This window comes from Abramis brama (genome assembly GCF_963993115.1).
Source record: "Abramis brama genome assembly, chromosome: 5".
In the NCBI taxonomy this organism is placed as follows: Eukaryota; Metazoa; Chordata; class Actinopteri; order Cypriniformes; family Leuciscidae; genus Abramis; species Abramis brama.
The window spans coordinates 27,144,734-27,159,848 of NC_139967.1; the positions used below are offsets into that span (position 1 = coordinate 27,144,734).

The 15,115-nt window shown below is 40.1% G+C and overlaps 2 protein-coding genes across 2 annotated transcripts; one reads left to right on the forward strand and one right to left on the reverse strand.

Annotated features, from left to right (window-relative positions):
* Nucleotides 1–55: 55 nt before the first annotated feature.
* Nucleotides 56–1,412, reverse strand: emc6 (ER membrane protein complex subunit 6). The gene is made up of 2 exons (XM_084113431.1): nt 1,216–1,412; nt 56–1,122 (listed from the first exon to the last, which is right to left on the reverse strand). The coding sequence occupies exon 2, from the start codon at nt 1,100–1,102 to the stop codon at nt 770–772; it is 333 nt and encodes a 110-aa protein (XP_083969557.1). The 5' UTR covers nt 1,103–1,122; nt 1,216–1,412; the 3' UTR covers nt 56–769.
* A 159-nt stretch (nt 1,413–1,571) lies between these two features.
* shpk (sedoheptulokinase) lies at nt 1,572–12,973 on the forward strand. Its single transcript, XM_084113428.1, has 7 exons — nt 1,572–2,171; nt 2,363–2,504; nt 2,657–2,840; nt 2,936–3,088; nt 7,749–7,924; nt 10,604–10,804; nt 12,254–12,973. The coding sequence occupies exons 1-7, from the start codon at nt 2,010–2,012 to the stop codon at nt 12,646–12,648; spliced, it is 1,413 nt and encodes a 470-aa protein (XP_083969554.1). The 5' UTR covers nt 1,572–2,009; the 3' UTR covers nt 12,649–12,973.
* The last annotated feature ends 2,142 nt before the right edge of the window (nt 12,974–15,115 follow it).

Sequence of the window (15,115 nt, forward strand, 5' to 3'; positions counted from 1 at the left end):
ATATGATTGCACCTATTCATTCTGAATAAACAAACAGGGTTTTTTTTTCTCTCTCTCAAAAATTTCAAAATATTTAATTCAAAGTACACTACAGTAATTTAAGTGTTATAATTAAAATAAATAAATAAAAATACCCATGAGTAATCCAGAACAAAAAACTACACTGAAAAAAACTCTACACTGCTAGTCATAATTGGCACACTATCCACACACAGGCTACACAATATTTAATGTTTCAGTGATAAAGAACAAATAATAAAACATTAAATGCTGGTTCATATTTATAATGCACTTCAAGTAACCACACAGTTTAATCCATGAGGTTAATGATTTAATTTTCTCAAAACATTTGAAATAAAATTAGTTGATTTATACAGTTTAAAGTATTGGTATTGTGTTTTTACATAGTTCTGATTGATGCCTGGAGTTCACAGAGTTTTGCACATCATATATAGAGAGCAAGCTGAAAACAAATTAGTCTCCCTGTTGGACAACACTAGATCCAAACCCAACCCTGCCCTGGAACAAGTGTTAGGAAAATATTAAATTACAAGAGGAAAGAAAGACAACACATACTTTTTAAATATCTAAAGTTCAGTGCAATTAGTACTGAGAATTTTTTTTCTTTTTTTTAAATTTGAATGGCTAAACGTAAGTATGGTCACGGACAAGATCTGTGGTACATCAATCAGCACTCTCTACCCTGAGACAGCATCTCTATCATGTTACTGTTCTACAACTACACGGCTGCTGTACTGTCCGAGTCCCTTTAGTACACATGCACCATTCCGTAGAGGAAAGTCCAGAACAACACGTAAGTAAAGAGGCCGCCCACGAGGCCTCCTGTAAAAAGCAGACGTCGAGATTTGAAGCACTTGTTCCATCGTCGACCGGCTTTGAGAATCAGGAGCAAAGACAGCAGGAAAGAGGCAAGGAAATAAAACACGAAGCCGTAAAGTCCAGTTAGCCCGAGGATGCCCGCTGTCGCCCCGGACAGAGCAGACACGGACGTGCGGCAGTAGTCGAGCACGGCGTTGTTTCCTCTGACGGCCACCTCACTGATGAACTGCGGTCCCTCGCGTTTGGCTGCTACTGTGGCCATGTTGTGATGCTAAAAACACGCTGAGAGGAGACAGGAGAAAAGCGAAAGACAGATGACCACATGAAGCCGACTGAGAGATCATACATTCACGTGAAATCCCCTCCTCCACTTACCGTTAGGGTCAAGATATTGATAAACACAAATGAAGCGTCAGCCTCCGTGATTCAAGAAAGCATAATTTACATGAAACACTCGAACCTCATAAGATATTTGTTTAAGCCTATATTTTAACTAGGACTGTATTCAAAAAATGGTTTGGTAAATTCTGGATAAAACAGAGCGTGTGTCATTCTCGGTCAGCCATTTTGTCGCTAAGCACCATGGGACTTTTAATAAAAATCTAATTCTAATTTTGTTTAATCTTCATGCCCAACTTGTACTTCATTTCAAACAATAATATGTCTAGTAATACACGTTTGTGTATTATTAAACTATGAACAACATTACGGTTTAAATGTATGCTTATTTCATTTACCTTACCTTTCACCCACTCTACGGGATCCGCGAAGGTTCAAAAATGGTGATGGGATGTAAGAATCATTTGCGAGATTCGGTTCTTTCGAACTCGATTTGAAAAATACATAAACGTATTAATAATAACTTATGGGTGTTTATGAATACGACATATTCAAAAGAGACGGTTCTCGGTCAATAAGAGCTGTTCGCGAACTGAACAAATTATTCAATCCGATTCTTAAATGAATCATGCAGAACAGTTTTTTGAACCGGTTCAACATATTCATTCTAAAGATTCGAAACAAGAGCGATTCGTTCATCAATCGGACATCGCTAGATCGGGTCATCGACAACAACGTAGTAAAATTCAGAGCAGTTTATTTTCGTGTGCAATGACACATACTGCACATTTTCCTCTGACTGCACACAAGTAGTGATTTCTTTAGAGATCATGGCGACGTTACAGAGTTGTTCTGGTGACTTTGTTCTCGGCATGGATCTGGGCACCACATCAGTTAAAGTCGTGCTGCTGGAGGCGCAGTCCAACAGAGTGACAGACAGTAGAAGTTTCCCTACAAACTCTGATATCAGCTGCACCACCACAGACACACATGTAGGTAACATATATTTGATTAAAGCGATGGCAGTCAAAAGATACAGTTAGACTATAGAGAGAAATTAACCTCAAGAAGTATTGTGGGAAAACACATGGTACAGTGTACCATGTATGTGGTACTTATGTTATACTGTGTTATATAACTATTATGTTATGTGCTTTATTTATTGTTGTTGTTGTTGTAATAGGCTAAAGAGCAGGATCCTGCACTAATAATTGCCGCTCTGGACCAATGCATGGACGCTTTACCCAAAGACAAGCTGAAAAAAGTCAAGTGCATTGGAGTATGTGGACAAATGCATGGCATTGTAATGTGGAAATCTAAATCAGGTTAAACACAGAACACATCATTGAACAACTATTAAAAGCATGTTTAATGCTTCTGGCATTGTGGTATGGAACTGTGGTGAAGGCACTCATGATCATTCATAAATCCTACATTAAATGGTATCAATACTTGTACTGTCATCCATCTCCATTAGGCTGTGAATGGCTAAGTAAAGATGAAATCATTAGATTCATTCCCAAAGACGTCAGTCAGCTGATCACCTGGCAGGATGGGCGCTGCAGTGCTGACTTCTTGTCTTCCTTACCTAAACCAGACTCCCACCTGAGTGTGGCCACTGGCTTTGGTTGTGCCACCATTTTCTGGTATATGAAACACAGGTAGAATCACACTCAAGATTTCAGACTAACTTATTTCAGCAAAAATACAATTGTTCCACACTGAATTTGTTTTTAATGATATGTCATTGATTCAGGCCGGAGTTCCTGTCAGACTTCAGTGATGCAGGCACCATCCAAGACTATGTGGTTTCCATGCTGGGAGGTCTTGACAAATGTGTCATGACTGGACAAAATGCTGCCAGCTGGGGTTACTTTAACACAACCACCAACCAATGGAACACACAAATGTGAGTCAAGTCCGATATTATATTTAGAGGTGGCCTTTGCAATTCAGAGACCTGTTTCAAAGAAACAGTTTGAGGCCTCCCCACACCCCCCACCCCAGTGAGAAAAATAGACAGACTGTTGAAACAACCTTGTCTCATATTTCACTCTTAATAATATATTTTTTAAATGCAATCCATCCAAACCACTATCTAGGCATTCTATCTTTTTGATGAGAAGAAATATTATTACAATCACGACTGAAAACAAAAACAGCATTCAATCATTGTCACTCTCTCCACTCAGATACCATGGACAGCATAATGACCAGACATTGAGAGCAAAGAAAGAAAAATTGGACAACAGGGATTAAGGCCTAGACAAGGGGTTTAATAGAAATAAGTAATACAATACGAATTTGAATAGTCTACATCAGGAGGAAATATTTTACACTTACTTCGATTGTGACGTTTAGAACTTGGCTTTCTGATAACGGAGTGCTGCAATAGCTCTGACAAGTTTATCCTTATCCAGCAATCTCATAACAAACATTTAATGACATCTGGGCAAGTACGGACAGTCTTTCTTGCAGCTGGGTGGACTCCTTTTTTCAGTAGGTGTCAGCAAATCATTGTCTTAATGAGTGAGTCATTGAATCATTCAAATGATTCATTAAAAAAATGTCTGATTCATTCAGGGACAAAGCATGCTGTGTTCGAAATCACCCCCTATACCCTCATTCACTATTCCCTACATTACTCAACTAATATAGTCCACTTGAAGGAGTAAATAAAATGAGTGAGTGAATTTGGACACTGAGTGTGCTGCCGCTTTTGCATAGTTTGTGCTTGCTGTTTAATAATCATTTGAAACTTAGCAAACTGGCTGCTCCAGTAGTAAAGAAAATATTTATTTTGAACTCTGTTATGGAAGCTAGCATGGATGAATCTAAATTAAACAATTTAATAACCAATTAAAAAGGAATTTATTCCTGTTTGATATTACACTACCCACATTAGACCAGCGGATTGGAAAATGGATGGATGGATGATGCAGCTGCGGGCACCATCTTCTGTTGAGACGCGGGCATTCATTCATTGATGAGGGTCATCACAGTCATTATGGGTATTCTCTAGCTGTTAAACTTACATCGGTTGTACACTCGTTTTTGTGGTGCATTGTGGGATTGAATGAGTGCACTCAATAACATCCACTATGGTTTCGGACACCACTACAAATGTCTGTTCCCTAAAACAGTGCCCTATTTAATAGGGATGATTTCGGACACAGCTGCAGTCTTTATGAGTTGAGTCATTCATTAGACAGATTCAATTAAAAACGTGGATTTATACAGTAACGAAACATCAATGTTGCTTAGAAACGTGGCATGTCTCTACTTTCTCGTTTATTTAACTGTTGTATAAACTCAATATCACATTTGCAATAGTGCTGATATTGGGGAAAACAGCACTCTTGCTTGTGTGTGATGTTGCTTAATTATCCTGTTATAAATATTAAAAACAAGAACTTGTATAGGGACATTTTCCCCCATATGTTGAATTTTTGGGGCATTTAAAATGTGTTTTTTTTTTTTTAATGACATTTTTGCCCTGAGCCCCCATTAATTTCCACACCTTGTGTGTGAGGTGTGATATTGGGGGGCAGGGCTCTTTTCGAGCACAAGCGGAAGCCCATTCTGTTGCGAGTCCCGTTTCAAGTGAAATGTCTCGGTTACATATGGTAACCCTCGTTCCCTGAGGGAGGGAACGGAGACGTACGTCGTGACCAACTGATAGGAATCTCGCTAGAGAGGCCAATCTACTTCGAGTGAAACTAAAACGAGCCAATACACATTGGCATGCAATCATTTGCATCAGCTGTTCAGTCTTGCAGCGCAGGTATATAATGAGCAGAGGGTGCGATTGCATTTCAGTTTTTTGCTGAGGAGCTAAGCCTGATAAGCTGGTCGCCCCGGCGGGCAGCAGCAGATGTGGCGAAGGGACGTACATCTCTGTTCCCTCCCTCAGGGAACGAGGGTTACCATATGTAACCGAGACGTTCCCTTATCGGTCGGTCACTTCTACGTACGTTGTGACCGACTGATAGCACCCAGATGCTGCACCCCATCCAGTGCCCTGTGCAAGCCTCTACCCCTTCTTGCCTGGAAGGACGATAGGAGAGGGCTTACACAGAATGTATCTGTCACTGTTGTTCTGTGATAACCCATACAGTGAGATTATTGGATAACACTGGAAAAGCGTGCCCTTTCTATGGGAGGGGAACGCTGCGGAAGCCACATTCTTCGAGGGAGTTATGTGGAAAAATACATATGGACTAGCCCGAAGGTTGTACTGCACATGAATATTGGGTGACTTAGCCCAAGGGAAAGAAACAGGGCTTTGATTAGGAGCAGCCGTGGAGGACACACATATGGGATCCCCATAGGGTCACACATATGGAACCCAGCCTAAACCCGGTTCTCAAGGATTAAACGGATAAAGGCCTGGCACCGGATGCTCCACCATGTCCAGGCTGAGGGTGTTGGAGGACTCACAGGTTTTTCACTCTGGAGAATAAGGAGCACAGTAGGCTGCAGGAAGCCGACAGAGCCGGGCCTCTCAGTGCTTCTACCCGTTTAGGGTGAGAACATGGGAGGAGACCGGCTCTACACGTAGGCTGTAGTATCTAGCGAACGTGTTAGGTGTCGCCCAGCCCGCAGCTCTACAGATATCTGTTAGCGAGGAGCCACGTGCCAGCCAAGCGGCAACCTCCCCGTCTCTCTCTTGAAACCAACACGGAAGTGAGTTAAACTGCAATTCGTTGACTGGCCGCTTGAGGCTGTTGTCAGAAGTGAGTCAAATCTGTATCTCCCCCATGTTAAAATGCCAAATTTTACAGCAGAAAAAAACATGTTTACAGCCTGGTGTCTGTATGTGGATTTGGTCTATACAGCTAATTTTGCCCTTCATAACAACTGTGAGGGGGGTGAATTATTTTATAACTCGTCCGTTTAGTTGATTAATATTTAAATTTAAGGGTGTGGCCAAGCCACTTGAGTGACAGATGGATTGCCGCTGTCAGTGCTGCTAGCCGTTTGTCTGCTGTTACTAGCCGTCACTTCACCTCAGCAATGTTAGCTGCTGAACTTGCCATCTCTGCAGTGTTTGTGCTTTTTTTCGGGATTATTATTTCATACAATTTAATACTTGGGTAACGTTACAAAGCCCACGTCTTTGGATTCCGTCGTTATCGTTTGAGAGAACAACCAGCGCTGTATTTCAGTTGTTTTCCTCTGTGAACATGCACTAATGGATGTCTGACAATTTCGTTGCTTTTTGGGGTTTTCAAATTTAAAACGTCAATAAATGCTCGTTCGTACTGCTCCCATGGAACAGATGGATTATAATATGCTTATGTAAGTTACCGTCAGATGAAATCATGCAGGCGTCGGCGCTTTCTCCGTCCGTGCAATAAATGCACATGAATGAGCGCGGATTTTCTAGCGCATTTATTTGCACTTCAAAGGCAATATATCTATGGTTTAACGGTTAAACCATAACCCATTTGAGAGACGGCCAACATCAGAATTTAAAATGGACTGAATAAGCTCTCTACGAACTTGAGCGATGCCGCGCTGACGGACCACAAAAGAGTGACGGACATGTATGCACATAAATCACTGTCATACACAAACACTCTCGAAGTAATACACAGTCTCACTTGTAGCCATGTCTTTTAACTATTATAATATTTCGAAGGGCAAAAATAGGAACGTTTAATTGGCTTTACATCATCAGCTAACTCGATCACGTCGAGCTAGGTGATTTCAGATAGCCAGGCTCCTCAGCTCCACTCACGCCCCGCCTGTTTGTCTATTTTCTGTTATCCGGGAGTGACGCAAGGCCAAGATGGCGACGGCCGGCTCCGCCCACTTTAGGCTTCAAAAATGCTCTTCAGAAACCTACGGGTGACGTCACGGACACTACGTCCATATTTTTTTACAGTCTATGGTGCCAGCGCCCAGGAGGATGCAGCGCCTCTCGTGGAGTGAGCATGCAACCTGATCGGGCAGGGCACGCCTTGAGGTTGGTAAGCCAAGGCGATGGCATCCACTATCCAGTGGGCCATCCTCTGCTTGGAGACAGCCTTTCCCTTCTGCTGGCCTTCGTAACAGACAAAGAGCTGGTCTGAGGTCCTGATGCTTTGAGTTCTGTCCATGTACATACGCAGAGCGCGAACGGGACAGAGAAAAGCCAGGGCTGGGTCTGCCTCCTCCAGGGGCAGCGCTTGCAGGTTCATTACCTGGTCTCTAAAGGGAGTGGTAGTAGCCAGGCCGGGATCTCAGTACAATGTGGTTGTCACCCGGCCCGAACTGAAGCAAAAAGCTGAAATGCAATCACACCTTCTGCTCATCATATACCCACGCTGCAAGGCAGAATAGCTGATGCAAATGATTGCATGCCAATGTGTATTGGGTCGTTCACTCAAAGTAGATTGGCCTCTCTAGCGAGATTCCTATCAGTCGGTCACGACGTACGTGGAAGTGACCGACCAATAAGGGAACTGACTCTAACTAATCTATGAAGTTTAATATTACAGTTACTCTGTGTTGAACTGAATGCCTGTGTTTGGATGAGTCTCTGCAACAGCATGAATTGACTGTGTTTATATATTATCCTCCAGTCTGAAGGATGCGGGTTTCCCTGTGCACCTCTTGCCTGTGGTGGTAGAGTCAGGAGCTGTGGCTGGTTACACTTCCTCTGAGTGGTACGGCATCCCTGCTCACACACCGGTCGGGGCGGCGCTGGGAGACTTCCAATGTAGTGTGTACTCCTGCATGACTGACAAAGGAGATGCAGGTGCAGTGTTGATTAAATGCCTCCTTTTTTATTCTAATTTTTTTTCTAAAATTCATTGACTTGGTCTGTAAATGACGAACAGTCATGACCTACAGACTATTGTAGTTTTATCAGCTACATACAGTACATACTCAATCTGAGGGTCAGATTTTGTGTTTATTAGTTCAGCCTCCAGGTGGAGATGTAATGCGACTGCAATGAGCACATGTAAACATGGCAGATTTTGTACTCAGATTTCAGTGTCCTCTATCAAGGGCATGGGCATGACAGATATTATGTGTTTTATGGATTCTTGTAAATTTGATATTTCTGCGCAGCAGCTCAAGCTTATGCTAAAAAGAGGACTGTATAGTATGTTAAATACTTAAACATGATTTGTTCGGCCATAAATATGTTTACCCATTTTTGTTAAAACCAAAAAATGTGCTAAAGATTTTATCTACCTGCCATAGATGGTTTTGATTTAATATGTCAGCACATGATAGAAAGGATTACTTTTATTTGGCAGTGGGGAAATTATGCTGAATGTGCTGTACATGATATTAGCAACACAAATGCTTTTAGCTATATGATCTGCTGAGGCATTTTTTCTTTTCTTTTTTTAAAAATGAATATGATTTTGCATGGGCGTCGGAAGAAAAAAAAAAGTGGGTGGGTCCTCCCCCAGAAAAATGTTACTGGAGTAAATACCATTTCATGTAGGCTATTCTGGTGCCTTTTAATTAAAACAAGTAAACTAAACTCCACTTCACGTCGGGCGGTTCTTTGCCTCCACGTCGTGCATTAAATGCACAGCTATCCGTGGATTATCCCGCTAATACCATGGTCATTTGCCAGCAATGACAATTTAAAGCTGTTATTGATGTTTGCAACGCAATATTTGACTGAAGGGTACAACGGGCGGTTACTTTCGTCAGTTGCAGCTCGTTGAGAAATATAATGTGAAATGGACTTGAATTTATTAGGGAATTCCCTAATAATTGGATTTGACTGATGGCGGCTCTGAAAAGCGAACAGACAAATGCGCTGAATTAGAGACGGTAAAAGTAAGTGGGTCCAATATCATTGGTCTTAAAAAGTGGGTGGGTCTTGTCCCACCCATATACAATGGTTCCGACGCCCATGTGATTTTGTAGTTTGCACAAAACTGTGTAGCAGCTAACGTGTGTGGGCTTGAGTACTTTATACTGCATCCACATCAGTGTTGTGGACTGTAGCATTTTTACTTATACACTAACGTTCAAAAATATGGGGTCATTAAAGGGGTCATATAATGCAATTTTTGTACAATTTATTATGATTCTTTAGGGTCTAAATGAAAAGTTTGTAATACACTTTAATTAAAAATTCTCAATAGTATTGCAAGAAAACACTCATTTTACCTGGTCAAAAACAGCTCTGTTTTCAGCACGCCGTTTAAGTGCATGTGTCTTTAAATGATAATGAGCTTTGCTCACCCCGCCACCCTCTGTTCTGTGCGTACACCGTTTGTAATAATAACACAATAACCATAACGTGTTGTTCATTATAAACGTGGGATTATGAATTATATTGAGAACGTTTTTTCAGGAGCAGCTTCTTAGCAAAACCAGCTTTATACTGACCCTCGTTTGTAAAGCTGTCTGGTGTGTGAAACGATTCGCGCAAACATGAAAGCATTGACGTTGATCGTGGGGAATATTCCCTTCGAAAACAAAACTCAGCCACTGCGTCTTCAGCGGTTCGGATTTAGGAACATCAAAATGACTGCTGTGTTCGTTATTACACCCAAGAACAGAACACCACAATCGCTTAGACGCCAACAATGTCGGACTATGATGACAGCTCGCTCAGGGCGGGTCTGTGTTGAAACGCTGCTGTCAATTAACAATCGTGGGAGGGGCATCCGACCGTGTGACGTCACACGGTCAGACGGCTCGATTTGATACGGGGGAAAACATATAAGGAGATTAAAAAAAAACACTGGATGGATTTTTATCATTATATGATGGTTGTGTACAGGCACTGCCAACACACATTTCAGTACAATCAACTTGTAAAAGTGCATGTACCATTATATGACCCCTTTAATAATCTTTTAGAAAGAAATGAATGGTTTTATTGCACAAGGATGCATTAAATTGATCCAAAGTGACAGTAAAGATATGTTTTTTTTATTTGATAAAATTCACTTATTGTGTACATACATGTTTTTACACTGTACTTATATTTTAAAAAATATCTGCATGTAATTACAGCTGTAATTAATTTATGTAATTACATCTATAATTACACTGTTGACCCTTCCCTTACACCTTAACCCATCCTGAAACCTACCAAAACCACCAAACCTGTGCCTAACTGTACACGTATCCCACCTCAGCAGCAAAAGTGTTTTGCTATACAACATGAACACAATAAGTACATTGTACTTATTTTTTGATGTAAGTTCATAGTAGTAAGGACACCTAATATAAAGTGTGACCAAACACATTTATAATGTTATAAATTATTTGTATTTAAAATAAATTCTATTTTCTAGTTAATGTCTATTCATGAAAGAATCCTGAAAAAAAGCAACATTTGTGAGGACGAGACTTTCAAAAGTATAAAAAAATCTTATAAACACCACACTTTTGAACTGCTGTGTACACAAGGCAGATACACACAAATTAATTGTGAATTATGTTAAATCACTAGTGCTGAACATGAGCACTTCAGCCCAGCTGACGTTCGGCATGCCTGCAGAGTTCAGCCCTCCCAGTTCTCCAGACACCCTCTGCCCAGTCGCTTATTTCCCGTACTTGCACGGCTCCTATCTGGCAGTGGCCGCATCACTAAATGGAGGCAATGTCATGGCCACCTTCGTCAGAATGCTGGACTCATGGATGAAGGAATTTGGTAAATCAACAATTGTTAACCTTTTTGACTTTTGACCAATTGACCTTTTTATATCGTAGACTAATCATTTATTCTTTAAAATAGAGATAACATTAAAATTACTCATACAAATATAAGTTCTAAAAGGGGAATTTCACAGCAATGCCATAGAAGAACCATTTTTGGGTCCCCAAGGAACATTTCAGGGATCAGTTTTTAAAAGAACCATTTTTTTCCTTAGTGTGAAGAACATTTTAATAATCTAAAGAACCTTTTTTCCACTATAAAGAGTTTTTTGTGTAATGGAAAGGTAACATGGATGTTAAAGGCACAGTATGGCATTTTTCGCCACTAGGGGTCGCTAACCTATTTACAATAACAAAGGCGTAGATTGATGATGCAACATTTGCTAAGAATTATGGATCTTGTCGTCAACGTCAAGCCGACCGATCTAATAATGTTTATGGATGACTGAATACATCAATGTTTTTATCATGACTGTGATATGAAGCAGTTCGGGATTGCTAAGAGACAGCTATCAGCTCCACACGCGACGCGAGTCCCGCGGATATAAAGGAATATGGACATTTCATTCTACCGAACTACACGCGAGTGCAGAATTACTACTCACAGGTCAGTTTATTAGACAAATTAAACTTGTGAGGTAACGCAGCGCTGTTTCACTTGGTCTAACATTACACTATCACACTAAACTGCATTTGAATGTGTTGAAATGTATGTGTTAGTTTGTCTGTATGAGACTAGCAGTAAACTAGATCAACATTAGAATAACATACAGATCATATTCTGACATTTTATCATTGTTGAACTATAAAACATTGATTAGTTTTATGTAAATGTGCTCACCTGTTTAATAAAGTACATGTAGGAGCGGTCGAAGTCTCGGACGTGGAGCTCTCGTTTATATACTGTCAATGGGAGCTCTAGGCATCTCGAAAGCACCGCGCTGATATTGATTCTCGTTTTAGTTCTCCTTTTTTATCCAAAGTCTGCTTGCCATGGTCCATAATGTTTGAGCGAAACAACAACAGCGTGCAGATAGACATTGCGAACTACAAAGTTGTCCGCGTCAGTTGCTTTGGTTACTATCAGAAGGCTCTGGTTGCCATGGCAGCACGAGCGGAAACCAGGGACAACGCGGATATGACGGCATTGGCGGCGACACAACGGAAATAAAGAAACGGGACGTTTCTCGAATTAAATTACAAATTTCTCCTGGTTTAAAAGTTGTTGGAAACAGTCGGGATAATGTAAGTACACAACTAAAAAATATATATAACATAGATATAGTGATTTTTGCTATTTTTAAAGCAAAAAAGTTACATATTGTGCCTTTAAAGGTTTTACATTAGATGCCAATAAAGAACCTTTATTTTTGAGAGTTGAGTGTTGTATTCTTGTTGCATGCTTTTGGTTCTCATGTGTATTATTCATTGTTTTATCTCATAGCATTGGAAGTAAATGAGTCCAGAATCTACTCCCAGCTGATCCAGTCTGCCTTGGCACAGCCTAATACTGACCTAACCGTGACTCCGACTCTACTAGGAGAGCGGCACGACCCCACCACCAGCGCCAGTGTCTCGCAAATCTCGCCCTCTAACCTCTCTCTGGGTCACATGACTCGAGCTGTGTGCAGGGGCATTATTGAAAACCTGGCCACTATGATGCCCCCTCAGAGCATGCAGGCTGCTGGGGTGAGGCGTATTATTGGCAGTGGCAGCGCTCTGTCATGTAACCCCGTTCTGCAACAGGAAGTGGAGAGAGTGTTTCCATTTCCTGTAGTCTACGGAAAAGATGTGGACTCAGCAGTTGGAGTTGCCATGGTGTTTAATGACCAAACATAAGAAGACACTATGCCTATTATTATTAAGTGTATTTAATTTAAAAATGTTTTAATACTGTACATCCATCAGTTTATAATTGTATACTATATCATTAATTTAACTTATTGATTCATTATTTGACTGTCAAGATCTACTGTTTAATTTTTTTAATATTTACACTCATTATACAACTATCGTATACAAAACCATTTGTATTTTTAAAGAATATTTCTGAATTCCATTAAATGACTGAACAGAGCCTAAAAAACACAAAATACTCTTGTTTACAATGTTCAGTGGCATTTCAGATGTTAATAAACAGTTGGATTCTGATTCATCAAATGTCATACTTTTTTTATTCTAATTCTTTTGTTATAATTGAGTTTATGCTCTATATAATAAATATATAGCAAAAATTTATTTTAAAAATAAGATAGAGGGTACATTTTTAACTGTTAATATAAGACAGGGATGGGAGGGATTAAACACACTATGGGAAGGTCTAATAAAAAAGGATGATCATTTTGTAAGTAAAAGCCAAACTTTCATTAACGACTTAAATAACTTTTATGGCAGATTTGACAATGTGGACGGTAAGACAGAATGTGATGAGATATGTTAAAATCTCCCTGCAGAAACATCAATAGTTATTAATGAAGCTGATGTTATTGCAAGCCTTAGTAAATTGAGGCCAAATAAGACCACTGGCCCAGATGGTTTAAAAGCCCGCCTTCTTAAAGACTGCTCCTCAATTAAAAGGAGTTTTTGCAAGGCTGCTCCAGCTTCTTTTGGACACATGTACAGTGCCCGAAACTGGAAATGATCAATAATTAGCCCTGTGGCACAAAGGCCAGGTGCGAGTATGCTAAATGATTTCCGGTCTATTGCAATAACTTCTATATTGTGCAAAACTATGGAGCAAGTTTTGGCTAATCATCTAACTTCAACTGTTGCCTCTAGGTTAGATCCACTTCAGTTTGCATATAAGAGTAACAGAGGCACAGATGATGCTGTACTGACCCTGCTTAATACAGTTACAAAACATCTCACGTATCCTAAAGCATATGTCAGGGTTTTATTTGTGGATTTTAGCTCGGCTTTTAATTCAATGAAGACACATTCGCTAAAAAAGGCTTGTTGATCTTGATGTTAATACAGGTTTAGTCCTCTGGATTAGAAACTTTCTTTCTTGCCGTCCGCAGAGGGTCTGTGTTAGAGGGTCTGTGTCAGAAGTGCTTACTTTAAGCACAGGCTGCCCACAAGTTTGTGTTCTTTCCCCTGTGCTTTTTTTCTCTTTTTACTAATGAGTTTACGATTAAGGAGGAACATTTTAGACTATTTAAATACGCTGATGATATGGCGTTAGTGGCCTACTGGACAAAACTACCTCTCTACATGATGTGTCCTACCTGCCTCACACTAAGGCCCTTGAAACTTGGTGTCACTTGAGTCAATTAGAAATTAAAGTTGCAAAGACGAAATAATTAATTATGTGCACAAAATTAGACATAATCTACTGGTACAATCACTTTAACTGTAGATCTAAGAACAAACTCACCAGAATTGTGTCAATGCATGGCAAGCAAAATAGTCGGCATGACCACAGAAGCCCTTAGTACAACTTTATGCTGAAAGGGCAAAGAAGAAGGCGATGATTATTCTTGCAGATAGTTCTCACCCTCTCTTTAGTCAATTTGAGCCCTTGAAATCAGGTAGGCACTATAGAATACCTCTAGCGAATAAAAATGTTTAAGAGGTCTTTTATTCCAAACGCTATTAAAATTCTCAACTCCACAAGTGATCGATAAACCAAATAATAGTAGCATGAACTGTATTTTTATATTTATGTAATGTGAATCTGTTTTTTACTGTCTGTAGTTATTTTATGTGCTGGTGAGCCAAAGCCAATTTTCCACCTTGGTGGACAATAAAGAATTACAATATAATACAATATATTACATGTAATGCATATGGCTATAAATTAAGTTTCTGTTTGTTTCTTCAAATAACATAAAGACGAAGAGCAAATTCTTTACCACATGTGCATTAAGCCTCAACAGCATGTCAAGGTTTCATTTTGTTCATGTGACTTGTGCACCTAAACCACCATGTATCACGCCAAACCATCTTACTCAGCCACAGTCCACCATTGTCATGCAGGAAACCATACACGTTAAGAAAAGTGCAAGTTCTCAGAACCGTCTCAGCAGACAAGTGCAGATGACTTAAGACTAACCAAACATATGCTGTTCAGAAAGGTACCTTTTTGATTATATATATCAAATATTCCAGCACATGAACAATTGCTCATTTGGATAGTTCAGATGTATAGTAGAATACAGTGTTGCAGATAAGTGAAGCAATTTAAGTAGAAGCTTGATGGTTTTAGTGCATTATGTGGTATATATGTAGGACTGGGTGATTATAGATGAGCTACAAGGCATGCATGGCCATGGCAAAACATACGTAACAACACACTCTAAAAATC